Genomic DNA, 24,049 nt, shown 5'->3' with positions numbered 1-24,049 from the left:
CAAATCCCTAATTAACCATTCTTTTCAATTTCATTAATTTCATTATCTACACTCATAAGACGAAAGCAGTAATCAAATGTATCAATAGTTGATATCAATTCCACAGAAAAAACGTAAATAAATAAGTATGTCCAAGGAAAGAACAGGTAATTAACTTTCAAAAATCCTTTCTAAAGTAATCGTAATTGATAAGAGCCTGCATACATCCCCATTCGGTCAATTTACTTCTCAACCATTTCAACTGGACGGGCTTAGTGAGATAATCATTACAACCAGCAGCCAAAGCTTTCTGCTTATCCTCTGCACTAGTAGATGCCGTTAAAGCAACAATAATGATAGGCGAACGAAACAAATCTAGGTCTAGCCTATCGCTACCTGTTAGTTCGGGCGTGTCTCGGGACAATTTATCCTCCTGCGAGGAAGTGGCAAAATTACCAATCCTATTCAGCTTTTCCAATCGTCTAATCTCCTGGGTAACTTCAATACCAGACATCACAGGTAATTGAATATCCATGAAACATAAATGAAAGCCACCCTCTCTCCACATTTCAAGTGCTTCTTTGCCTGTAGTGGCAATTTTGAAACCAACTTTACATGACTTGAGATGCCGAGCCATAATTTTCTGATTCACGAGATTATCTTCCACCACCAAAACATTGATGTGAGACAAAATCTTTGAGATACCAGGATTTGGTTGTTGCCGAAGATCGTTAACAGTATTTTTCAGAGTCTTTGAAGAAGCAGAAACAGGTGTAGGAGTTGTTGAAGAAAGCTCTGCTTCTTTCGGTGTCTTACCCTTAGACTTATCTAGTGAAAGAATGGTAGAATTAGAGCCGTCGGGTATAGGAGTCTTCAAATCAGGCCTTGCAGGTTTGGGAAACAATATGACTGTGGAAGAGGGAGGAGTGGGTATGTATTCAGAAATATTGGTCCTCTTTCTTAGAACGGAGCTATCTCGTGGAGACTTTAGCGGCTGCCCACCGTGTATGGCATTCTTGCTGGAAGACACAGCCGATGATTCAAAGACAAATGGAGAACTTGCTTTTCCCCCACCGTGTTTTTGAAGATTCCGTGCTGTGCTGTCGATATTAAAATCAGTAATTGCTGTGCTGCTCTCAACAGGCTTGGGAGATTCAATTATTAATGCATCCTGCATAGACATTCCATTAGGGTAATATGTGTCTAGCAGAAGATACACTAGTAAATCCGGTTCAAGGGCTATTCGATGACCTACAGCTATACCATTTTGTTTGGCGGGAAGGAGAGGCGCATTACTAGATTGCATTCTGTTAACATTATCGTGCGAAGGATTGGTCGAAAACGATGAAGAAAAAAGACTGCTTGATGGAACAGCTGATGAAGTAGACGAAGTGTTCTGCTCATTGGGCACCCTTATCGTAGGAAGAGAGCGCATCCTAGATACTTCATCCGTGTAAACTGGAGTAGTAGAGGCTACACTATTCAAGGAGGTGGGTGAAGATATGGAAGAGGAGGCTGCTTGCGTCAACCCCTTCAAATTTGCAGACACCGGAATTGATTTGGAAGAAGCAGGAAGCTCGGCAATAATATTCAGCTCAGATGGATCACACTCCAAAGCTAAAGAAGTAGGAAACTTCTGTGTAACGATATACTTAATGTCATCTACTATGGTATCGGGTCCAACTATTATGGCAGTAGGTGTCTTCCCCATTCTTCTCACCCAAATACGCCTACTTTCAGGAGTCCGCAAAGACGAAGAAGACCGGGCAACGGCATTGGCAGCTTCCTTTTGTTTATCTTTTTCCATCGGACTTTCTGTGGGTAATTCCAAAGAGTCAATACCGTTTGAGAGAAATCCCTTATGAAGAAACGAATGCCTGGCACCCGGCAATGGTCTCAATCCAAACCCGTAAGAGTCTGCAATACGTCCACCAGCAAGAATACCACCAATGGCAGAAGAAGTAGGGGAAAGAGAAACAGGAGATGTCGGCTCTGGAACGACTGGCTTCTTTTGATGAAGCCCAAACATAACCTAAGTTAGCTTAATTGTGAACAATGTGTCAACAGAGGCAATAGAGAAAATAAGCGTCAAGTAAAACGGGTCTCTCCAATCGAAGTTGTTGGATTTGTGTTGCGTATTCTAATTAGAGAAGAAACCGTTTTCTTTGTCTTCCCCTTTTCCCCCTCCCCATCCGCTCACGTGACCAAAAAATTCAGAAGGTCACATGAACCGACTCTTACCTCTCCTGCAATAGCAGTATTATTCTCCATATGTGGTGATGTTTGTGGAAACTCTTCCTATCTAGTTTGTCAGATGTTCGCATTATTCAATGGACTGAAATCAACTGCTGCTGTCGATCGACTTAGGCGGTGGCCTTTCCGAACTCTCACACGCTTATCTTACGAAGGTCAAAAAATCTCTTCTAAACAGTTGGAGTCGAAGACTCCGGGGAACGCAGATAAAGAATCAACTCGGTGTGCAAATTCATACAAGAATCATGTTGTTCCTCTCATTATTCCTATACTAAAGAATAACTTGTCTTCTCCAGTCATGCTAGACACAGCCGGGGTGATTGCTAAACTATTCGATCAATTGAAGTTAGGAAAGCCTGCATATGATAGAACATCAAAGAAACAGAGCTTTGATTTGCTTGTTTATGCAAAAAAGATCAACTCCCCTATTGATCCTATAACTCCTGTTCCACATTTTACATTTAAGGCTGAAGAGTACCCGATTACCCAAGAAGAACTGGACCGTGCTCCGTATATCTTACCGGAATCTAGATACGGATACGTGACCTCAGAAACACCACGTTGCCAAAATGCAAGTAAATTGAAAGGTGTAAACCAAGAACTCTACAAAATCGGACTGGGTGCAGGCGTAGCTAAGTCCAAGGCTGTTTATAAATGCAAATACTTTGCTCTTTCTTATTGGCACCCATCTCATTATCTTGGTAAAGTGAGGAAATCCAAACCGGCATTGCTCATCCTTGTCAATAACTCGTCGATCATGAATACTCACGGCATCAAAGAGCATATTCCAGCAGACATGCAAAGCAGCTTTCATCCTTTTAAGCTTTCATTCAATAGAAACCTGTACAGAAAGCTTCTTAAAAGTTCTTTCATGAAGCTTTACTTGGCAGATAATGCCTTGGTGAAGAATTGGGATGGATTATATAGATTCTCGTGTGATTTGTTCCCTGTGAATGATGTTGAGAAGGCCGAATTCGAGTACCATCTCAAATCGGCACTAAGTAAGGTGAAACGGTTGGACATCAATATGTTGAAAGAAGATGGTAAGCATGCCGATAAAAGTATTCCTTGGTATAAAGTGGCCAAAGTGTGTCGAAAGTTTAATTTACCCTTACTAAAGCCGGAGTAGTATGGTACCATATAGAATCGTTAAGTAATGTATGTCCATTGTGGCATTTCGGTCTCATAGCATTGCAGCTCACCTTGTTCGTTCTTACTCGAATATCGTAGTGCATGTAGATACATAATGAGAGATTTGCTGTCAGGCTCTTTATATAGGTCAATGCCACACTCTGGGCATTTCTGTCCACTTAATAGATCAATCCGTTTTTGAGTATGCTCATTTTGTACCACTTCTTGTCCTTCCCTGGTGGTGAGGTCAATCTTTTTGGCATTACCCAGCAGATTGTTCAGTTTGGGGTTATACAATGGATCATTCACAATGGCATGTCCAAGATTTCGGAGATGGATACGAATCTGATGCGTTCTGCCTGTAACAGGTTTACATAGAACGATACTTTGGTTTAGTATGGGACTGTATTTCAACAACTTGAATCGGGTAAGAGCCTCACGTCTACAGAACCCGTGAGATTTCCGTTTGGCATCAATAACAACTACATCATCACTACATTCGCATGGTATTGTAGGAAACTTTCCATCGACTCTGGCAACATATTCTTTAGTAAAATTTCTATTCTGGATCATCTGTTGGTAGAATGATGCACTCTGCACATTTTTGCAAAGAAGGACAACTCCACTAGTGAGTTTATCAAGACGGTTGCAAGGATGAAGTCGTTTCAAGGAAAGATCTTTTTTCAAGATCTCTGTGAGGGTGTTGTAGAGGTAGCCCTGAACAGGGTGCATTGGAATTCCGGACGGTTTGTCAACCACTAAGATATTCTGGTCGTTATGAACAATCTTAATTTTAGTATCACTAACGGGTCTTTCATGTTTATGCTCTTTATGTATGACTAGATCCCCTGATTCTAGAGGTAAATCCATCAATATCTTTCCTTTATAGACTGTTTCTTTCCCCTTCCTCTTTCGTATCACCTGAACATTGTCTTCCTCAATACGCTTGATATAGTGACCACGATCATAATCCCTGAATTCTTCAGTGAAAACCTCTAGAATAGATCTATCAAACCACCGTCCCTTCACTGTAGTTCGATATGTATAATAATATGGCGCCACAAACCTTAGTCCGTTCTGAAAATGGTATACGGGAGGCATTTAGTAGATGAAGTAAAGAAGAGAAAAAATGGAAGGAAATGGTAAAGGTTATTTCTAGTTTTCTTAATTGTACTCTATTGCGATTATGTATAGCTGTTTAATTCATTCAACTTTCCTATTCTTCTGATTTCCGTCTGCATAAATCCCCAATACGTAAGCCATTCTCGTAACCACTAAATCGATACCCATATTAATGGAATCTCTGGCGAGAGCCATTTTAGACCCTTGAACTTCGTGCCAGCTGATGGGAACCTCCTTCAAAGAAATACTCTGACGCTCCGCCAAGATCATCATCTCTACATCAAAGATCCATCCTTCCGTGTGCATATACGGGCATATATTTCTCACAGAAAGCTTGTTGAATAGTTTAAACCCACATTGTGTGTCCTTGATGTCTCTAATACCAAATAGGTAGACCAAGGTATGAAGGCCATACATTAGCAAGTTTCTAATGAAAGATCTTTTCACGACAGCATCCGTATTCACCATATGAGCCCTTGAGCCTACGGCAATGGCTGCCTTCCTCTCTGGTTCCATTCCATCCAATTCCTGAATGGCACTAATCATTGTCCTAGTGTCGCTAAACTTCGACGCACCATCCGCATCTGCAAAGATAACGTACTCACCACGGGCCACCTGCATTCCATGGCACACTGCACCTCCCTTCCCTCTGTTTTTCACAAACTGAACCGCTCTCATAACATGTGGATCCACTTTGAATTCGTCTGCCAACTTCAACGCATATTCAGCAGTCCCGTCCTTCGATCCATCATCTATAATAAGAATCTCATATCTATTTGGGTATGTGTCGTTCAAAAATTCTAGAGCCTCCACAAGCATGCTTCTCAATCGGTTCTTCTCGTTGTAGCAAGGGATCACCACAGAAAGAAATATTCCATCAGAAGAAGGAGAATTGAATTTCGGAAGCCCGTATGACTTGGAAGTATGATCATTGGTAATGTAGGTCAACTCTGAAGGATACAGTTTCCGCGGTGTGTGAGAGAAAAGCCAGACAACAAAATAGAGAAGTGAGTACAAAACCACGCTGGCCAGCAAAATCCAGGTCAACGCGTTGTTCATGCTTTTGTACTTGGAGTTAATTTCCCAAGCCCAGCCTTTCTTTCCTTCCCTTGGAGAGAAGACAAAATGGTTATTATTTAAAGGTCAAGTGAATTTTTCAACAGCGAAACCACCGCGTGAAAAATCTCCTCTACAACAGACGCGTGGCGCGTAGGCCGTAACGCGATCTTGAAGAGAAATCAATTCATCCTCAATGGGTCCTTATTCATTCACCTGCTAAAAGTCTATTCATATTTATACACATTGCTTGCATACAACTTGCAACTGCTTTTCTGTTTTTCTTTCCACATCAGTATTGGACACTTAACTGTCGAGTAACAATGCGGCCATTATCTAAGAATGCTTGAATAAGATCCACATAGTATAGAGGATCATCTGACACCATATTCATGCTCCTCAGCAACTCGGGAGTGTTGATCTCTAGCTCCAACTCATATTTTGTAACCTGATTCTCTTTAATCTTTGTTAAATCAATCCTGGTGGCCGTTGCTGGATGGATGTAACTCGATCTATCTTTATCTCTCTCCATACTCACTCGGTGCTTGAAAGTCTCAAACGCGGCATCGTTCATTTCACGCGGGATTTCCAAAGACATGGATAGCCTCAAATCAAACAGGCTATTGGGCAGGTAAATAAATAGATCAGAAACCCTTTGCTTTTCGATGCTTGCCACACGTCGTTTGGTTTTCACATCCAGCGTCACCCTTCCAGTAACAAGTTTATCGTTTCGCTTTCTTTCTTGTGCTATAAGATCAACGTTATGCGAACTTTCCACAATGAATTTATCCTTCTTTTTTCTCGACTGTGCATCCTGAGAGAGCTTTTCAAAGTAGTTCTTGATATCGCCGAAGTTCTTCGGCGTTATTCCACTTTTGAAAAAGCAATCCTGGTGAATAAATTCTTGTGCTACAATACATTCAGAATTGACTGGTAGTTGAAGCCTTCTATCTTTGACTTTATCCCAGATCGTTCCGACCTTCAACTCCAATTCTAAAAAGCTTTCCATGTGAGGAATATCGACAAAGTCCTGCTTAACTCCCTGAATATTGGCCCAGATCCATTCTGTAACCAATTTATTGAAATCGTTTCTTGGAATAGATCCTGTAATCGAGGGAACTGTCAACCTCGTTGGATTAGAAAGAGAGAGCATACTATGATGAAGACCTTTAAAAAGTTTGGGGATATAATCTTTGGCCCAGCTTGGCTTTTCACTGTATCTTCTGGGTTTATAATGCACCTTCTCCTCTGCTTCCTTTTCTTGCAGCTTCTTCAAGTTCTGAATTTCCTCTTCAATGGTAAAAGAGCGTTTTGGTTTCGATTTCCGTTTGGCTTCGCCATCTAAATACATTCTCTCCTTCTCCTTCTTCACCTCCACCAGGTCTACAGATCCGCCTGGAGTTACAGAGGTGGAACTCGATTGTCTTCTGGCCACATTCGGCGTCTTATGACCCTCCATATCAACATCTTCCTCGTTAGTTATTGTTGTTATACTACTTCTCTTCTTAATTTCAGCTCCCGGTACCCTAGGCAAGTCATTTTTGTTCGTAACAATTGAAGCAAGTTCCGGTTTAGCTGGCTTTTTGCTTGCTTCATCATTATTCATCAAATTGTGTATAGATAACTTTGGCTGGAGTTTAGTTTTCATGGAATCTGACGTTATAGCAACTTTTGGTAGAAGTGTAGTGTCTGCAGCATTGTCTTTTTCCATCCGCAGTTTCGTTGCGGCATCTTCGTCGTCATTTCTCGATATTAAGTTTCTTAAATCCATTGTAATTCCAGTAAACAAGAAAAGCTTTTGATATTAGTATAATGTACAGTATGAGTTTCGGTTTTTCCTTTATTCCACCTCAATTTTTATCAAACGCAGAGCATGCTAATCTCGCAGAATAAGTAAATGATTGATAATGGCTTTCAAGAGATGAAGACTCTGATTCTTGCTTTACTTTGTCTTTGAGATGAATAAAAAAGACTTCGAAAGGGACCCGCGAATCCACCGAGAACTCAGTTAATCAATAGCTACACGCCCATATAATGACAGAGCAGGCAGTATTCTACAAGAAGAACATCGGAAATCGTACAATTAATATTTTTATCTAGTAAATAGCATGTGCATGGGTAACGACCTCAAACTGGGTATTTTTCACCATTGTATCGTAGTTGACGACCATATACTCCGTATTTTTATCTTTATGGTCATCATCGCTAAACTCATAAAAAGAGGCGGTACCATCGGGATGGATAAACTCGTATTTATCGTATGGATTGATCTCGTTTGTTCCCTTATTCTCACTATCTGCCTCGCTTTCATGTATCTCAACGGAAGTAGAAGGAGCCACCTCAGGACCAGGAGTAGGAGACCTGTCACTCATATCACTATTATTGTTGTGTACACTGGGAGTGGCAGACAAGAAAGAAGAACTCTCATCCTCTGTAATGGCATCCTCATATTTGTTCCAATCCGACTCGGTAGTGTTGAATGAAGATGTGCTAGTGGACGTCAAATTGCTGGAGCTTGCATGAGAGTCGACCACTGGCTCTAACGAAGAAGAGGAAGACTTAATAGGACTTTCGTTCCGTCTATCCTCCTCTTCTTCCCTCTTCGACTCGTCCACCCTGTTTAAGTCTGACTGATAATGAACTGATGTACTCCTTTTAGCATTATTGATGCTGCTGGCGCTGCTGTTGCTACTACTACTACTGCTGATGCCATGACTATCTTCATGGCGCCGACTCCGAAGTCCCATCTCAACTAGAGACTCGTATTTATGGGAGGCAGTCGGCGATGCATTATCTTTATCACTGGGGAGTCCGGTATCCAAAGGCCGATCACCCAAAAGTCTGTCAGGAGTCTTTCTATCAGATATCGACGGGTTCCTCATAGAGGATGTGTTTGTAAGTCTTCGACATCCTAATTTACCGTTCTTGACAAGCTCAACATCTGACCCATACTCTACTTCAAATGCTCTGCCTTTTGCACCTCTATGGTGAACAAAATTGCATTCGTAGTTGGCCTCGTCGATACACATTTCTATTTTCTGAAAGAACTCGTCTTCAAATAGTTCTGGTATTGTCATCCGGGTTTTATAATTAGGATCGCATAATCTCCAACCAATACGAGCGATCTTGGGATTGGCAAAACCTTCTGCAAAACGACCTTTCGTAGGGCACTTTGAGACGTCATTCTTCAAAAATTCCGGAACAATGTCACAAAATCTGGTATAAGTTTTCTCGTAGTCAAGAAAATTCAAATCTGACGGCTTGCATTCGGCAAATGGGGTTTTACCTCTAATGAGAACAAATAGCAACACGCCTAAAGACCAGTAGTCAAATTTGAACGGATCAAACTTCGGTCTGTCGCCGATTTCGAGACGTTTATAAAGAGCAACCTCGGGAGGTTGGTAGGGAGGTGTACCAAGCAATTTGTTTCGAAGTTTGACAGGAGACTTGAAGTTTCCAGGTTCCTCGTGACCGAATTCGCAACATCCAAGGTCTGTAATTCGTAGAATTCCGTTACTTGCTACAAGAATATTTTCGGGCTTGATGTCCAGGTGAGCTATATCACACTCATGCATATATTTCAAGCCGAAGCAGATCTGCTTGAAGAAGCAAAGCCTCTCAGAAAGTGATGTAGCTCTCCAAGCCGTCTTCCTTACCTGAGAAAGAAGGTCGCAGGGAAAGAAGGCCATAGTCATGCCCCAAGAACGCTGCATGTACACGGGTAGCTTGAGTAATTCATAGCAGGACACGGTGTGAATGTGCTTGAAATTCTTCATAACCACATACTCTTGCACGATACGTCGATAATACTGTTGAGCAGATTCTCCTCGGAAAAGAGAGAACTTCTTTAAAGCCACGTATACTCTTTGATTACTTTTGAGTCTCACCCTCTTAATCAATGCAGCTCCTCCTGATCCTATGGAAGAGTTTGCAGTAGTGTCGTAGAGGTCTTCGAGAGACTGGCATTTCTCCTGAAACTGTGGTGGTAGATAATCGTTCGGATCTTCGGTGGGATATGGAAGCATCAACATACTTTCAGGCTTAGCTTCTCCGGAGCCGAACATGGTTCCAAAATCTACGATATGCGACGCACGAAAGATCCCATAGGGATTATATTCCATCTTGTGAGGATGTGCAGCAGTTGTGTGCGCCCGTTTGAGCGACGAACTGTCATCTGGCTTAATCAGTTGAGGACTGGAAAGACTTTTATGAACAGAAGATCGAGTGGAATCATTGTCATGAGCACCATCATTTTTCAGGGGAATGCTATGTAACTGCTCCGGAACTGGAACTTTAGTTCCGGATCTTTCTCCTTCGCCTTGCTCATCAAGAAACGGTATCGCCTTCTTACTTGTTAATGAATATGAACGCACGCGTAGCGTAGACGCACTGTTTTTGCGTGCTTCAAAGGATATTGATTTCTCAGAAGACAAATTCTGATAAGTAGTAGAAGAATGCTTTCTGGATTGCTCGGAGCCTTTGTGGCCTATAGAATCATGAATATCTCTGGATATGTGATTCTTGATGGATCGAAAGAAGTGAATTGGACCGTGCTTAGCGCTGGGTTCATTGTCATCACCGGAAGTCGCCAGCTTCTTACTGTGGTGATTATATGCGTTAGAAGCCATTTAACAAACTTGAAAGTAGAAGCACTAAAGCCACTGAAGCCTTTTGAGCAACTGCCTATCGAGCCTATGGGTCTAACTGGTTTATAATTTGACCAATCAATGGACAGATAGTCTCCGGTACAAAGTTGAAAAGAGCACTATAGAAGAGTGTCGAACTCAGTCGAACTTAAAAGGTTTATTTGACGGAATCTTCTTTGACGACTCAATAAAAACGTTAGCGGGGAGAAGAGGGTATTTAAAGGAAGAAACCAAGCACAAGTGTTAATCGTATGACGATGTACAAAATTAGTGGGAAAAAAATTGATGATTTTCGGAGAACAGAGAAAATGTGAAGACCGGAGCGGAAAAAAAGAAAGGTGTCTATGACGCAGCGGTTGATAACGGCTTCTTAGTACGTGCATCTACTAACGGCTATTTGTAGGTAACGAACTAGGAGAGTGTGCAGTCACGATCGAACACAGTGATTGAAGCTTTCTAAATGAATATTAAGACTCTAACAGTTATTACCAAGCTGGTTATTTGGGCGGAGGTAATTACGTAATGATATCCATGTGACTCTGCAATTTTCACTTTATTCTCGAATACAAGCAGCCGTATTCGGTAAAGTGGTTAGGATGCATCCCGTCAGCTTATCCACTCTCTTAGAGTATTTCATCAAACTATATTCGTACACAGTTCTCTGGATCATAAGACACCAACAACATGTATAACCGGCAACTAGATCTCACCGGAGATCCCAATACGTAAGCTCCGAAGAAAAGCACAAAGTATCAACAAATACTGAATACCTGTCTATGGTGATTGTAATAAAGCAAAATAATAGACATCAATTCATTAAGTAAAAAGTAGCTAGAAGCTTAAAAGAAACGAAAAAAAAGAGCAGTGAACTTACAGAATGGGTACTATCTATATCTATAATCTGAAAGTCACTCAAAAACAACTTAACTCCCTTAGACGGCGGCCGTAGCTGCAGCAGAATTATCAAGGGCCTTTAGTTCCTTATCTTCCTTTCTTCTTCTCTTATTTTCTGCAGAACGTTCTTTGGCAACCTCGATACTTCTCTTAACAGGTTTAGGATCCTTGAAAAGAGCTTCAATCTCCTCCAAAGTCAACTGTTTAGTCTCAACGAAGTAGAAGTAAATGATAACAAGTTCGATAAGATCCCAGAAGACGTAGAAAACGTAGTACCAGTATGTGATATTTGCCATGGCAGTTGGAGCAGAGAATGTGTTGACAAACGAGGAGACACCTTGAGTCAACTGGAATAAAGCCATACCTCTAGCTCTCATCTCACTACTCAACACCTCAGCAGGGTACAAAGGTTGAAGAGGGGTATAACCAAACGAGAAGAACACATTGTTGAAAATGTAGATGAAGGCAATACCAGCTCTACCAGCCTGCAAATTATTGTTGTTCATGTATGCAGCCATGGTACCGGCAATAACAGCAAAGCAAAGAACGAAACCACTTGTGGAATATAACATCATTGGACGTCTACCAATACGGTCAACAACAAGAGAACCGGCAGTAGCAAAAACATAACCCAAGATGGAGTTGATACCATTCAAAAGTAAACGGGTAGTTGCATTCTTGATACCAAGATTCAAGAAAATGGTTGTGATATAGTAACCCACCACAGCATTACCTGAGAACTGTCCAAACCAAGACCATGCAATAACCAACAAACTTCTGTATGTTCTTGTCCTGGAGCTGAAAAGCTTAGGGAAGTCAAAGTAATCTTTGATACTAAATTTAGGAACCTCCAAGAAGGATTCTTCGATCTGCGACATTTCATACTCAACTAAAGGATGAGAATCATCACCATCGGCATGATACTTGCAAAAGAATTCACGGGCCTTTTCTGGTTTACCCTTGAGGAAGAGATATCTTGGAGATTCAGGGGCCAAAAATAGGACGGTCACTGTGACGATACCAGGGCAAAGCAACTGTAACCATAATGGGATCTTAAAACTCGATGCGCTTCCCTTATAGTTGATGGAAGTGCCGTAGATAGACCACGTACAAATAATGGATCCAATATAGTATAGAGAGTTGTAGAGAGCACACAAAGTACTACGGAACTCAGGAGGGCAGATCTCAACTAGGTACATTGGACACACAGCCGTTGCAAGACCACATCCAAAGGACAAAAGGAATCGAGAGCCGATGAAGACTGAAATTTCGTGGCAAGTAGCAGAGCAAATAGCACCAACACAAACAATCAAAGTACCGGCGAAGATAGTCCTAACACGTCCAATGTAATCGGCGAGCCAAATGAAGATAGTAGCAACAATCTGACCGATTTGATAGATGGAGAAAATGATACCAGTACTGGCAGAAGAACCAGAAAGATTGAAATAATCGATATACTCATCCATAGTGTTAATGGAGGTCATCAAACTTCCATCGAATCCGTTCATGGTAGAGCACAAATAAATGATAAAGCATGTACAGAACAAACGAATTCTGGGCTTAGACAAGTTGTTGATGGGGTGGTCCTTAAGAATTCCTTTATAGCCTTCAGCATCAACAAGGTATTCAGCCTTGGCCATGTCCTCCTCGACAGCGGAGGCATTACTTGCATCATCGAGATGCGAAACAGTGTCTTTTGACATTTGTAAAATAAGTATTGACTAAATGTTTGTTCAAGATGAAAACAGTTTGGTTTGAATAATATATGATGCTAACAAAGATGGGATCTTGATCTCTTTATAATCAATTTTATAATGGTTTGGAAACTGTTTGGAGTCAAAAGAGTAGAGGATTTCCGGAGCTTTGTACAGTTTTGGGATTGTTTTCTTGGCTCTGTACTTCTCTTTAAGTTCGAGATGCATCAACTCTCCGTTCTCCCCACAAATATTCTGTTTCAATAAGGTGATGCTTTCAATGACTCTCCACCGTTTTATCCAAGATATTTTTATTGTCCCGCGACGGAGATTTGTATCCTTTTGGGAAGTATTTCGGGAGAAAACAATGCATGATAGTGCATAATTTTCGGGATCTCAATTTATGTTCTCCCTTTTGTCACGGAAAAAGTTTTTCTTTTCTCACGTAGAGAAATTTTTTTTTTCCAAACCCCAGGGAATAGGAAAAAGAAGAGAGCTAGGCCTCACCCAGGCGAGAAGAAACGGGGAGCTGAGAAGAAAAATAAACAGAACAGTGTTTCTGGGGTTCATAATAAAGTAAGATATTTCTCTGTCATAGTTGTTTCCTACCGTACAGAGAAGTCTCATGCAAATTTCATCAACTTTCATGTATCATGATGATGTCCTTGGCAACGCAGTGAGTGGAAATTTTTTCCCGGGGTCACTTTGTAGTCCTGCCGTTGGGAATATGATCAAAAAAAAGAAACGCCGTTTCTCCCTAGAAAAGATCACCAAAACAAAAAGAAACGACTTCTCACCGGACTGCTCATTCCAAGAATGGAACTAGGAAGGAAGGAAAGAGGGTGGAGTGTATGGCGGAATAAGTAATCGAGGAAATTGATAACGGAAGGTTTACTGTTTCTTCCCTACCAGCCACGGCAAGATAAGTGGTGTAGATGAAACAATTTTCAAGATGACTTCAGATTACCTGACTATGAAGCCAAGATTCTCAAGTTTTAAGCTGTTTAAAGCATGCAAATTCTGTCGTCGCAGGAAGATGAAGTGTATGGTACTCCCTGGACAAACAAGTTGTGAAACGTGCAAGAAGCATAATCAAGAGTGCATATTTGATTATAAAAGGGTCAACGCTAAGAGCATGCCATATTTAAAGCCAGAAAGGATAATCACGAAGGATAAGACCGGAAAGATAAAGGTTAAAGTTGAAGCTGGTGAGCCTATTCAGAGTCTCGTTCCAAACTCCGATATGATCCATGTTCAGAATGTCCTACCGTCGCCGCCTTCCTCAGAACCAAAACAGCCCAATAAGTCGATGAAGGCAGTCTTGTCGATTTCCAGTAATGACGGCAGCTCTACGAGCAACGGGATTGGTGACACTGCGGGTGACACCACCACATCACCTGACGAAGATGCTGGCGTTGCCGGAGAATCTTCCACATTTTTCACAATGATTCCCAGTTTGTTCCGTCAATGGAATATGTTATCTTCTTCTCATGCGAGTACTCCAGTTCCAGATGCCAGGCGGTCAGGTATGTCACAATCACGTTCTGACGACGGTTTGTTAGAACTATATCGTCTGAGGGTGGAGCCTGACACTCCATTCCTCTCTGCGAGTATTCAGCAAAAGCATAACATTGATAGATTGGCCGAATGGTGCATTCGCATAGTTGCAGACGATTACCCGCAGAGCGCAACTCAGGTTTCTGTGTATTCTATAGAAGCATTGGTTTCTGCGGAGAAAAAGTGGAATCCAACGATCTTTTCATGCTTCTTTCTACTACCGTTGCACGTCAGAGTACGTACAGCTGAAACTTTGAAGGTCTTTTCGGAATTCAACAAGTGGATTGCCGAGTGTCCTAATTCCGTAATCAGGCCTGATCCTAACTTGTTTGCAGGTGCAATGGTAGTAGATGCTTGGACTTCTCTCACCAGAGAGACTCCTCTACAGACTGATTTTGCCTGCTCTAATATTTTCCAGAAATTTTCTTCGACTCTCGATGAGTCTGCCTTTGCCTTTCAGATGACATCAGTTGGAAGGATGCTTTATGAGTTTCTATCATTTTTAAGCGAGGGTGACAGAAGCTCCGACCAAGCTGCATTTTGGGCATCCGCAAGAAGGAAACTACTGTCATTTGAGTATGATATGCTCATATGGCCCGTCAAGTTGTCTACTGAGCTATCTGTGATTGATGACGATCTACAGCCATCCTTAGAAGCATTGGTACTTCATGTCCTGCACAATACACTTATGATTGCATACTACGGAACCGCTGCCCTTCGCAAAGGAGAGTATGCCAGAAACATATCACTTTATTCTATTCCGGGTCTCTATCTCTTCATCTCAGGGATGGCCAAGAGCAACTTCATAACAGCACCAAGGATAGAAGAAAAGTGGAGCATCATAGCGGAATGCCAAATAGTCACTGCAAGGTTTTTATTGGCGCTAAATAGAGAGATGCCATTTGACAATCTTAGAGAGTCGTTGCATTTTCATGAAAAGCCGATCCTCCGAAAGGTTTCAAACTCCCGAGGCACAGGCCATTTTTACAGAGGTCGGTGATCTCTTACTAGGTGATAATTTTTGCCAAAGCGTAAGAGATGGTGCGGCTATCTATTGGGTTTTTAGAGACGTGCGCAGTATGACTTTGGATTTATACCTTTCGGATGTACAATAAATCAATTTAATGAACTAATGAACTAAATTCTACGGAGCAGAGGAATGCTAATCGAATAATGGAGACGGGAAAACGGGTGAAAATCCCGTTAAATCCCGTGAGAGTCTAGAAATCCCGTTAAATCCTGCGGGAGTCTTGAAATCCCGTTAAATCATATTGAATTTTCTTGAGAATTCCGCTCAAAATGAAAATAGATTCTCTACTGCATGTAGGTGCAGGGATGCATGAGGACCCACCTACCATCTGTGGATCACGCTGTTTAGGGCTCGTTAAATGCAGTGAGAATGCGGCAGCCAACAAAGGTATTGTTGCCTGGTGATTAAGCGGAGAAGTTTCCTTTAGAGGCAAATTTCACTTTTGAAGAAGTCTCTCGAAAAGTAATACAGACTATATAACTCAGCTCTGCCATATATGAGAGTGGCATGATTTTACTGCGATCCTAAGAACAAGCTTTCAACAGTCGGTCAACACAATGCCTTTCAATTACGACAAATTTGTCCTCTTTGGAGATTCCATCACTCAATTTGCATCTTCCGAAACAAGGGGTTACTGTATTCAGCCTGCAGTTCAAGAAGGTAAGTTTCTTAGTCATGTATACGAAATAGGTGGTTCCTCTACTAACAGTTGTACAATTAAGTTTACATGAGAAAGCTTGATGTGTTGAATAGAGGTTATGGAGGTTACAATTCAAAACACGGTAAAGTTATTTTACCCCACATCATAGATGCTGAAGATACAAAGTTTACCAAGATCAGGTTGATGACCATTTTCTGGGGAACTAACGATGCCGTCGACACTTTCCAGCACGTTGATATTAAAGAATATGAAGAAAATATTGACGCTATGGTGAAGTTGGCCAAGAAAAACGATATTAATGTGATTGTTATCGGCCCAGCTTTGCACGACACCACCGCATACACCAAATTGTATGAGGAGGGGGCCGTTGAATTTAAGGACACTGCAAAATCTTCGGTCAACGGACGATACTCAGAAGTGGCCAAGAAGGTTGCTGCAGATAACAACGTTCCGTTTGTAGATATTTGGACTCTTTTCGTCAAATACGGAGGCTGGGAAAATATTGATCCAGATGAAATTAATTCTAAAAACTATCCCAAAATCAAGGAGTTGCTCATGGACGGTATCCACTTCATGCCTGAAGGTTACAGAATCTTATTCGAGGGAATTCAGGAGGCTATTAAGAATTATTATCCTGAACTCTACTTTGAGAAGTTACCCGAACATCTAGCTGCTTGGGATAATATCGATGATAGTAATCTCGAGACATCCCTTTTTGCAAATGAACCGCTTTAGATAGAGAGAATACAGAATGAGCTGAAGTTTCCCATTTTTTTCTAGATCTTGTTTTTTTTTTTTATTCTCTTGTTTCTTTTTTGTGCAGAAAAAGAAATCTAAACCTAAAAAAAGACGCAGCTCTCCTCGAGCCCTTAAGGTTTTCCGGAATCTCATTTAAAAGTGTTCATCTGTCAGGGGAAAGCACGCGCGGAAGTAGTCCAATGCTCTTGCGTCGTCTCCTTTCCTGTCCACGTTCACCGACTAAATTATAGAAATTTAAAAGGAGCGTCGATTAATTTGCTTCTCCTCAGTAGGGAGAACCCCACTCAGTCAGTCCTCTTTCGATGCCACTCTCAAATGTTTCCCCACTTAAAAAAATTCATCTCAAACAGGCTTAAATGCCGTTAAACTATCATGCTTCTCCAAATAGAAAGCTGAATGGTTACGCGCTATTCCGGAACCCTCACAAAAAATGATCTGGAGAAGACAACAGGGATGTTAAACCCGACAATTTTATATAGGTGGTTTCGGAAAAAATAAATGGTTGGCTCAGAAATGATGAAAGCTGAAAGTCATCGTGGTGGAAAAAGAAATGTTATACTTTTGAGAGATCCGTATGAGGAAGTTTTTCCGCTGGATATTTTTCGGCTCATACAGGCATCCGAATCGTTAGGGTGAAGACCTGTTATAGATTGATTGATTCCGTTATAAATAAAGGAGGAGTTCCCAGTGACAAATGATAAAGCACTTTCACTGCTCCCAAAAGATAGTTCCGACAAAAATAGTCTTTAATAAACATGACTGAAGCATCAAATTCTGTTCTAGTTTTGAAAGGCTGGCAATACAAACAGGCAGACACCACTGAGTGGAAGCCTGCAAGAAAGGATGTTAGTGCCACTCAAGTTCAGGCCGATTTATTGGCAAACGGTGAAATTCCGGACCCTTTCATTAACCGTAACGCTTGTGACATTCAATGGGTTGGAGACAAAGATTGGGAGTACAAGCTTCAGTTTACTGTTCCTGTTGAAGGAATCAAGAAGTCCAATCAAGTGCTTGTCTTTGAAGGTTTGGATACCTTTGCCACTGTTAAACTCAATGGAGCCGAAATTCTTACTGCAGACAACATGTTTGTCAAATATACCGTTGATGTCACGGACAAGGTTAAATTGAACAAATCCAATGAACTCTCTATCTACTTCAAGAGCGCCTCGTTGGAGGCTCGTCGTCTCGAGAAGATTCACGGTTCGGGTTATTGTTTCAATGGTGAAACTGCTCGTCTACAAGCCAGAAAGGCTCAGTACGGCTGGGGTTGGGATTGGGGAGATTCTGTTATGACTTGTGGTCCATGGAGGCCCGTTAAACTTGTGTCCTACGATGCAGGATTGTCAGACGTTTACGTTAAGGTGGATGTTGCTGATACCAAGAAAGCCAAGATTGATATTCAGAGTACCGTTGAAGCTGCTTCTGTCGTCAAAGGACTCTCTGTTGAGACAAAGGTTCTGGATCCAAACGGCGCTGTGGTTGATATTCCAGCTTCTGCCAAGAAGGTGGCTGTTACTGGTTCTTTGGTTTCTTCTAAGTTTGACATTTCTTCACCTGCATTGTGGTATCCAAGAGGTACTGGAGAACAGTCTCTTTATACTTTTGAGACATCCTTGTACGATGCACATCATAAACTACTCCAGGTTAATACCAAAAAGGTTGGTCTCAGACATGTTGAGTTGGTTCAAGAGCCATTTGAGGATGAGGAAGGTACCAGTTTCTTCTTCAAGGTCAATGGAATTCCTGTGTACTGTTCCGGTTCTAATTGGATTCCTGGCCATTCGATTCCTTGCCTCTTCACGGAACCTGACTATAAGAAATGGCTACAATTGGCCATTGATGGCAATCAGAATATGATCCGTGTCTGGGGTGGAGGCTACTACGAGGAGGATATATTCTATTCTGAGTGTGATAGACTAGGTATCATGGTCTGGCAAGACTTTATGTTTGCATGTGGTATCTACCCAACTTACCCTGAGTTCATTGCTAACGTGTGTACAGAAGTTGAGGTTGCTTTGCACCGTCTTAGAAATCACTGCTGTTTGGCTCTTTTGGCTGGTAATAATGAAGATTATTGTGTGGCTGAAAGTTTCAACCTCGAGTGGAACCGTGAAGATAAGTCAGGTGATTATTCCAAGACTAATTTCTCTGCTCGCACTACTTACGAGGTCACTCTTCCAAAGATTTGCGAGAAGTTGCAACCCGATGTTCCATATCACCCAGGTTCGCCATGGGGTGGAAATGGTACCTCAGATAAGACAGTTGGTGATATCCATCAGTGGAATGTTTGGCATGGATCTCAAGAGAAGTATCAGAATTGGTATAAGCTAGGTGGAAGATTTGTCTCTGAATTCGGTATGGAGGCACTTCCATCTTTAAAATCTTATCGCGATTGCATCACTGACTCTTCTGAGCTCTACCCACAGAGTGAATATGTTGACTTCCACAATAAGGCTGAAGGCTTCGAGAGACGTTTGGCTTTATATGTCATTGAGAACATCAAGGTTCAAGGTATGGACCTCGAGAACTGGATTTATGCTACCCAGCTCATGCAGGCAGAATGTTTAAGTTATGCTTATAAGTGCTGGCGTAGACGTTGGTATGGTGATCATAAGCGTTACACTGGTGGTGCCATTGTCTGGCAGCTTAACGATTGTATGCCTGTGGCTTCTTGGGCCATTGTCGATTATTACGGTCGTCCAAAGCTCTCTTTCTATGCTGTTAAGCGTGAGAGTACCGCTATCGGTCTAGGTATGTACAGAAACGAAATTGTGCCAAAGATCGAGGGTGTTAACGTTGTTGCTGAAAATGATGGTCCTCATGATTACTCTAATCATGACTACACTGTGGACATTTGGGGAGTGAATGCTTCTTTGAAGGATACTCCTGCAACCCTTTTAGTCGACGTTTATGAGGTTGAAAGTGGTAAAAAGATTAACAGTTTGAAGCCCCAGGAAGTTGTCTTGAAGGCTAACCAAACTAGTGAGTTTGTCAAAGCTTTGGAGATTCCTAACGATAAGAAAATTGTTGTTTATTCTAGAGTCGTCGTTGATAAAAAGCCTATTGCTACCGCTGCAGACTGGCCTCAGCCTCTCAAGTACTTGAAATTCTCTGACAGAAAGGTGAAGTTTGAGTTGTTTGATGGTTACATCAAGCTAACGGCAAACAAACCTGTCAAGGGTGTTGAGATCACTATAAAAAATAGGGATGTCTTTTTACAGGATAACGGTTTCGATATTTTCCCAACCGATGAGATAATCGTCAAGGGTGATATCAAAAAGACTGATGACGTTTCGATCCGTTACTACCAAATGTAGATGAGGGTTTATAGTTACGTTTCTATGATTTTTACAGTTATTAATGAATTAAAACCATGAATAATATGATAAGTTTGATTGATTTTTGTTTCCTATGACTCAAGGGATTTCTTCTCATCAATGGTAACCAAATCGGACAATATTCTTACTTTGTTGAACCAAACAGGGAGCGGTACAGACCGCTTCTAGAGGGTTTTTTAACCATTAAGGAATATCAAATGGTGGCCAATCCCTATAATAGCCGATTCAATATGAAAATTGTAACAAAAGTACCCACCTGCTAGAGCATTTGGTAGCGTAAGATGAACACAAATTTGAAAATATTTTTCTCTCTATTTCTCTATTTCCTGCTTGCATTACTTTTCAACCACTCTTGGACACCTGCTGAAACAAATTTCTAGGGGATTTATCATTCTGTAATCATTGTCATGAATAAAAGGAATTCGCGATAATATGAGGCATGCCAACGTAGTAAAATGACAAAGAAAGGTTATATGAAACAGAAGTGACCAGGCATGAACGCTTGAGGACTTCACAGAGGCCAGCATTCTAATCGTAAGAATACAGACAGGAACGGAAAATTATTAAAAACACAACATCTTCAATTGAACAGATGACTTATGAATTACATTAATATTACCCAAGACCGCCTTTATACAAGGACTATTATTAGCCCTATTATATCATCTATGTCCTCCTGTCAAATGATTCAAATCAATAGTTACCCCAGCTCTGGTCACTTCCAACTTCTAAGATCAGCATCGTGGCGCAGTGGAAGCGCGCAGGGCTCATAACCCTGATGTCGCTGGATCGAAACCAGCCGATGCTATTTTTTTAAGTTTGTGAACGAAGAAGTAAATTCCATATCTTTTACTCAAAGCAAAGTATGTAGTCATTATCGTGTGGTATTGAGAAGTTAACAAAATTTTGTTTATTAAGATTCCACAGAGTTCAGGCCTGAAGCAGATATCGGTTCGTTTCTACTTGAAATCAATGTATCTTTCCTATGATCATCCAGAACAGGTTTGCTTGGAGCAGGATTTTTCTTCCGGAATCTTTTCCTTCTCTTTTTTGTATCAGTAAGCCAATGGTCCCTCCAGCAGGGTCCTTCACTAGCAAAACAGCAGTCAGAGAGATTGGAAAAATTGACATTTCCGCTGTCAACTATGGCGAATGTAATATTATGCTCATTGTACTTCAAGTTATGCATATTAATGGACCTACTATAGTCCCAGTTCGGATCAATATGGGAGATTCTATGTGTGCGACGATTGATCTTTCTCCGAAAAGTTTCCGGGTTAGTTCTAGCCCTCGATATTAGATACTTGATATCCTGAGCTCTTGGAAATTCCCACCAGGCTTTAACCGGGACAACCTGGAAGTCAGGTAAAGGCGGGTTTTTCTTTTTGAATTTGGACATTGGTTTCCAAACATTGAATGCGATAAAATACTGCTTACATTCATCACTCTGCAGTTCCAAATCTTTTGGTGCGGCCGGCTTGGGATAAGACATTCTTCTCACTTTCCAACTAAGGTAGGAGAAGACATTAAAGTAAGACATTGCAAACTTGTAAGGAAACGAAACATTCCACCAATTGGACAGCCGTGCCAACAGGCATGTCCATAAAGACATTCTGTTGTGAGGGTTTAGAGAAGTCAATTGATTGTAATTGACAACATCTTCCTTCGGCTCACAAATCACATGATCAAATTCTTGATGTCTGGTCACCACATAGCCATTTCTCTTTAAAAAACTGTAGACAAGGTAGCGGTCCAACTGTTCATCATCATGTATAAGTAAGGAGTAAACCGTTTCTAAACTAAGCGGTAGCATTTTCTGGTACTTAGCATTCTTATCCTCATCTTCATCGTATAATCGAGCCAAGCAGGTACCTCTTTCAATCAAATAAAGAGCCTCTTCATAATCAAAATAGCAGAGAGAATGGCTATCCATCCGACCCATCGACTCTAAAAACTTCCCTCGACCTTTAAGCATAAACAAACTGTCGGGATTGCGAGCATTGATATAGATGGTGCTCTTATCTAGATCATCCAAAGAGACAATAGTTCCCCTTTTCTTTCCCAAAGCCGAAAACATCATATTTCTCGATCTCCAAAGAGCATTCTGATCATATTGGGAAAGCACTTGAGTCTCTTCCTCGCAGACAAGAGGCTCAAAATCTTTTTGGCCCCTCTTACCGACAGAAGCCACAACCGACCAGTTTTGAATCTCATCGTCACTATCCTCAGATCCATCATGCCGAGACAGTCCATTCCTACTACTGTTAATATCCAATAAACCGGCAACTTCTGGATCGTAATCCATTGCAATTGTATCAAAAGGGAGGAAATCAAGAAGAATGGATAAAAGGAAGAGAAACAAAGGAGAATAGAAATCAGAGCATCTAGATTTCCGTTTTGAATCGTGAAAAACCAGAAGTCAAATTTCGCACCGCCCGAAAAACTTGGATCCTTCAAAAAACTTATCAGCAGTGGTTTGATACGAGAGACAAAGACAGTCAAACGCTTTGCAAAGGGGGAAACAAGAGGCTTTCTAGAAAGCTGATCGAGTCAACTCTGACAAATAATTAGTTGTGAACGCAAGAGAAGAATTAACATACCTCGATAGTCAAGGAAGAATTGCAGATCATCCTAACCAAGAACTCACTGAGAGAGCCAGATAGATATCATTTCCTCTCGGAGAGGACTTTAGGAGAGACACTAATTTTTTTTCTCTACATTATTATGACGGAGGAGAAGCTTACATATGCATCGGTATCGATCTCAATCCTTCGAGATATGCTTTCTGAATATACCCAAGAGATAATTACGAAATCGATACTGAAAGAGAAATTGACTGAGCGAAGATACGGTACAACTTCGGAGCCAAAGTTCATCAACTCAAGAAATGAGGAGAAATTTCCTATAGCTGAGGATGAATCTTATACACTCACCAAAAAAAAACATCATGGACATGGCCATATCAGTGTGGATGGTTCGCGTGCAGCAACACCAGGACCCCTGAACCTACAGAAGGAACCAGACATCGGCCGGTTTGAATTTGACATCAATGGAAAAGATGTTTATCAGAATGCATTGATACACAATGGACCACTTATGGGAGAGAAGGCATCGGATTTTACTGTTTCTAATGGTAACGATATCTACTTTAGGTGCTCTAACTGCCAAAGAGAAATTGCAGGAAGCCGGTTTGCTGCACATATTGATAAATGCTTGGGTGGAAGATCTCGCAAAGTCAAAGATATGCCTAATTAAGTCTACATAGCATATATAACTGCATAAACTTTATTGATATAATTCAGATACATCTGTGTCTCCATTGACACTTCCAAAAATGGCAATAAGTGTCTAATCCCGAACAAGCGACCAATTTTTCTTTGGATCAGAATGGTTTGAATATCTAAGCACTACATGATATAAAACTAAGAGATCCCTGACCCCAGTTTTGAGTTAACTTCACTGAATCAGTAATCGATAATCATGGAAGTCTCTATCGAGAATACTGTTTCATTTGATAAGATCGACATTGAAAGTACCGATTCAAGTATTCCTGAATGTGATTGCTCAAACTGCAGAATTCAGGGTAGATTTTTATTATTTTCTTGGAAGGTAAGCCAAAATCTTTAATAGGGTCGCAAGACAGATACTAACATGAACCACATGGACAAATAGATTTTTATTGCAGGGTTCTTCGTACCTCCAAGTCTATTAATTTTTCCCTTGATTAAAGTATTCATTTTGATCAGAGAACATCCATTGGCTAAACATACAGAGGAGATTACTACATCTTTTTCATCCAAACCTTCATCGGAAAACCCATTTACCGATGAGCATATGACAGAAGGACAGAAAAAGGAGCTATTCTATTTGAGCCACCAAAAAGTATCCCATAAATTCAACCAATGGTGTGGTCGATGCATTTCTGTTCT

General features: G+C 41.1%; 10 protein-coding genes and 1 non-coding gene across 11 annotated transcripts; 5 read left to right on the top strand and 6 right to left on the bottom strand.

The window, feature by feature from the left end:
• Window positions 1–157: 157 nt before the first annotated feature.
• Window positions 158–2,008, bottom strand: FOA43_003949 (uncharacterized protein; the record flags this gene model as incomplete). Its single annotated transcript, XM_038924196.1, has 1 exon — window positions 158–2,008. One exon carries the CDS (start codon window positions 2,006–2,008, stop codon window positions 158–160), a length of 1,851 nt encoding a protein of 616 aa, XP_038780124.1.
• Window positions 2,009–2,530: 522 nt separating this feature from the next.
• Window positions 2,531–3,361, top strand: FOA43_003948 (uncharacterized protein; the record flags this gene model as incomplete). The annotated part of the gene is made up of 1 exon (XM_038924195.1): window positions 2,531–3,361. One exon carries the CDS (start codon window positions 2,531–2,533, stop codon window positions 3,359–3,361), a length of 831 nt encoding a protein of 276 aa, XP_038780123.1.
• A 20-nt stretch (window positions 3,362–3,381) lies between these two features.
• FOA43_003947 (uncharacterized protein) lies at window positions 3,382–4,464 on the bottom strand (the record flags this gene model as incomplete). Its single annotated transcript, XM_038924194.1, has 1 exon — window positions 3,382–4,464. The coding sequence occupies one exon, from the start codon at window positions 4,462–4,464 to the stop codon at window positions 3,382–3,384; it is 1,083 nt and encodes a 360-aa protein (XP_038780122.1).
• A 102-nt stretch (window positions 4,465–4,566) lies between these two features.
• FOA43_003946 (uncharacterized protein) lies at window positions 4,567–7,312 on the bottom strand (the record flags this gene model as incomplete). The annotated part of the gene is made up of 2 exons (XM_038924193.1): window positions 4,567–5,435; window positions 5,848–7,312. The coding sequence occupies 2 exons, from the start codon at window positions 7,310–7,312 to the stop codon at window positions 4,567–4,569; spliced, it is 2,334 nt and encodes a 777-aa protein (XP_038780121.1).
• A 325-nt stretch (window positions 7,313–7,637) lies between these two features.
• Window positions 7,638–10,169, bottom strand: FOA43_003945 (uncharacterized protein; the record flags this gene model as incomplete). Its single annotated transcript, XM_038924192.1, has 1 exon — window positions 7,638–10,169. The coding sequence occupies one exon, from the start codon at window positions 10,167–10,169 to the stop codon at window positions 7,638–7,640; it is 2,532 nt and encodes an 843-aa protein (XP_038780120.1).
• A 950-nt stretch (window positions 10,170–11,119) lies between these two features.
• On the bottom strand, window positions 11,120–12,784 carry FOA43_003944 (uncharacterized protein; the record flags this gene model as incomplete). Its single annotated transcript, XM_038924191.1, has 1 exon — window positions 11,120–12,784. One exon carries the CDS (start codon window positions 12,782–12,784, stop codon window positions 11,120–11,122), a length of 1,665 nt encoding a protein of 554 aa, XP_038780119.1.
• Window positions 12,785–13,811: 1,027 nt separating this feature from the next.
• FOA43_003943 (uncharacterized protein) lies at window positions 13,812–15,332 on the top strand (the record flags this gene model as incomplete). Its single annotated transcript, XM_038924190.1, has 2 exons — window positions 13,812–13,816; window positions 13,895–15,332. 2 exons carry the CDS (start codon window positions 13,812–13,814, stop codon window positions 15,330–15,332), a joined length of 1,443 nt encoding a protein of 480 aa, XP_038780118.1.
• Window positions 15,333–15,720: 388 nt separating this feature from the next.
• On the top strand, window positions 15,721–16,758 carry FOA43_003942 (uncharacterized protein; the record flags this gene model as incomplete). The annotated part of the gene is made up of 2 exons (XM_038924189.1): window positions 15,721–15,725; window positions 16,095–16,758. The coding sequence occupies 2 exons, from the start codon at window positions 15,721–15,723 to the stop codon at window positions 16,756–16,758; spliced, it is 669 nt and encodes a 222-aa protein (XP_038780117.1).
• Window positions 16,759–17,537: 779 nt separating this feature from the next.
• FOA43_003941 (uncharacterized protein) lies at window positions 17,538–20,099 on the top strand (the record flags this gene model as incomplete). The annotated part of the gene is made up of 1 exon (XM_038924188.1): window positions 17,538–20,099. One exon carries the CDS (start codon window positions 17,538–17,540, stop codon window positions 20,097–20,099), a length of 2,562 nt encoding a protein of 853 aa, XP_038780116.1.
• Window positions 20,100–20,856: 757 nt separating this feature from the next.
• Window positions 20,857–20,928, top strand: FOA43_003940. Its single transcript has one exon. It is a non-coding gene; the product is annotated as a tRNA-Met (tRNA).
• Window positions 20,929–21,033: 105 nt separating this feature from the next.
• FOA43_003939 (uncharacterized protein) lies at window positions 21,034–22,425 on the bottom strand (the record flags this gene model as incomplete). The annotated part of the gene is made up of 1 exon (XM_038924187.1): window positions 21,034–22,425. The coding sequence occupies one exon, from the start codon at window positions 22,423–22,425 to the stop codon at window positions 21,034–21,036; it is 1,392 nt and encodes a 463-aa protein (XP_038780115.1).
• Between the last annotated feature and the right edge of the window lie 1,624 nt (window positions 22,426–24,049).

This window comes from Brettanomyces nanus, chromosome 4, assembly GCF_011074865.1.
Source record: "Brettanomyces nanus chromosome 4, complete sequence".
Classification (NCBI taxonomy): domain Eukaryota; kingdom Fungi; phylum Ascomycota; class Pichiomycetes; order Pichiales; family Pichiaceae; genus Brettanomyces; species Brettanomyces nanus.
Note: the sequence above shows the minus strand (reverse complement) of the source record. Positions and strands in the feature narration are given on the sequence as shown.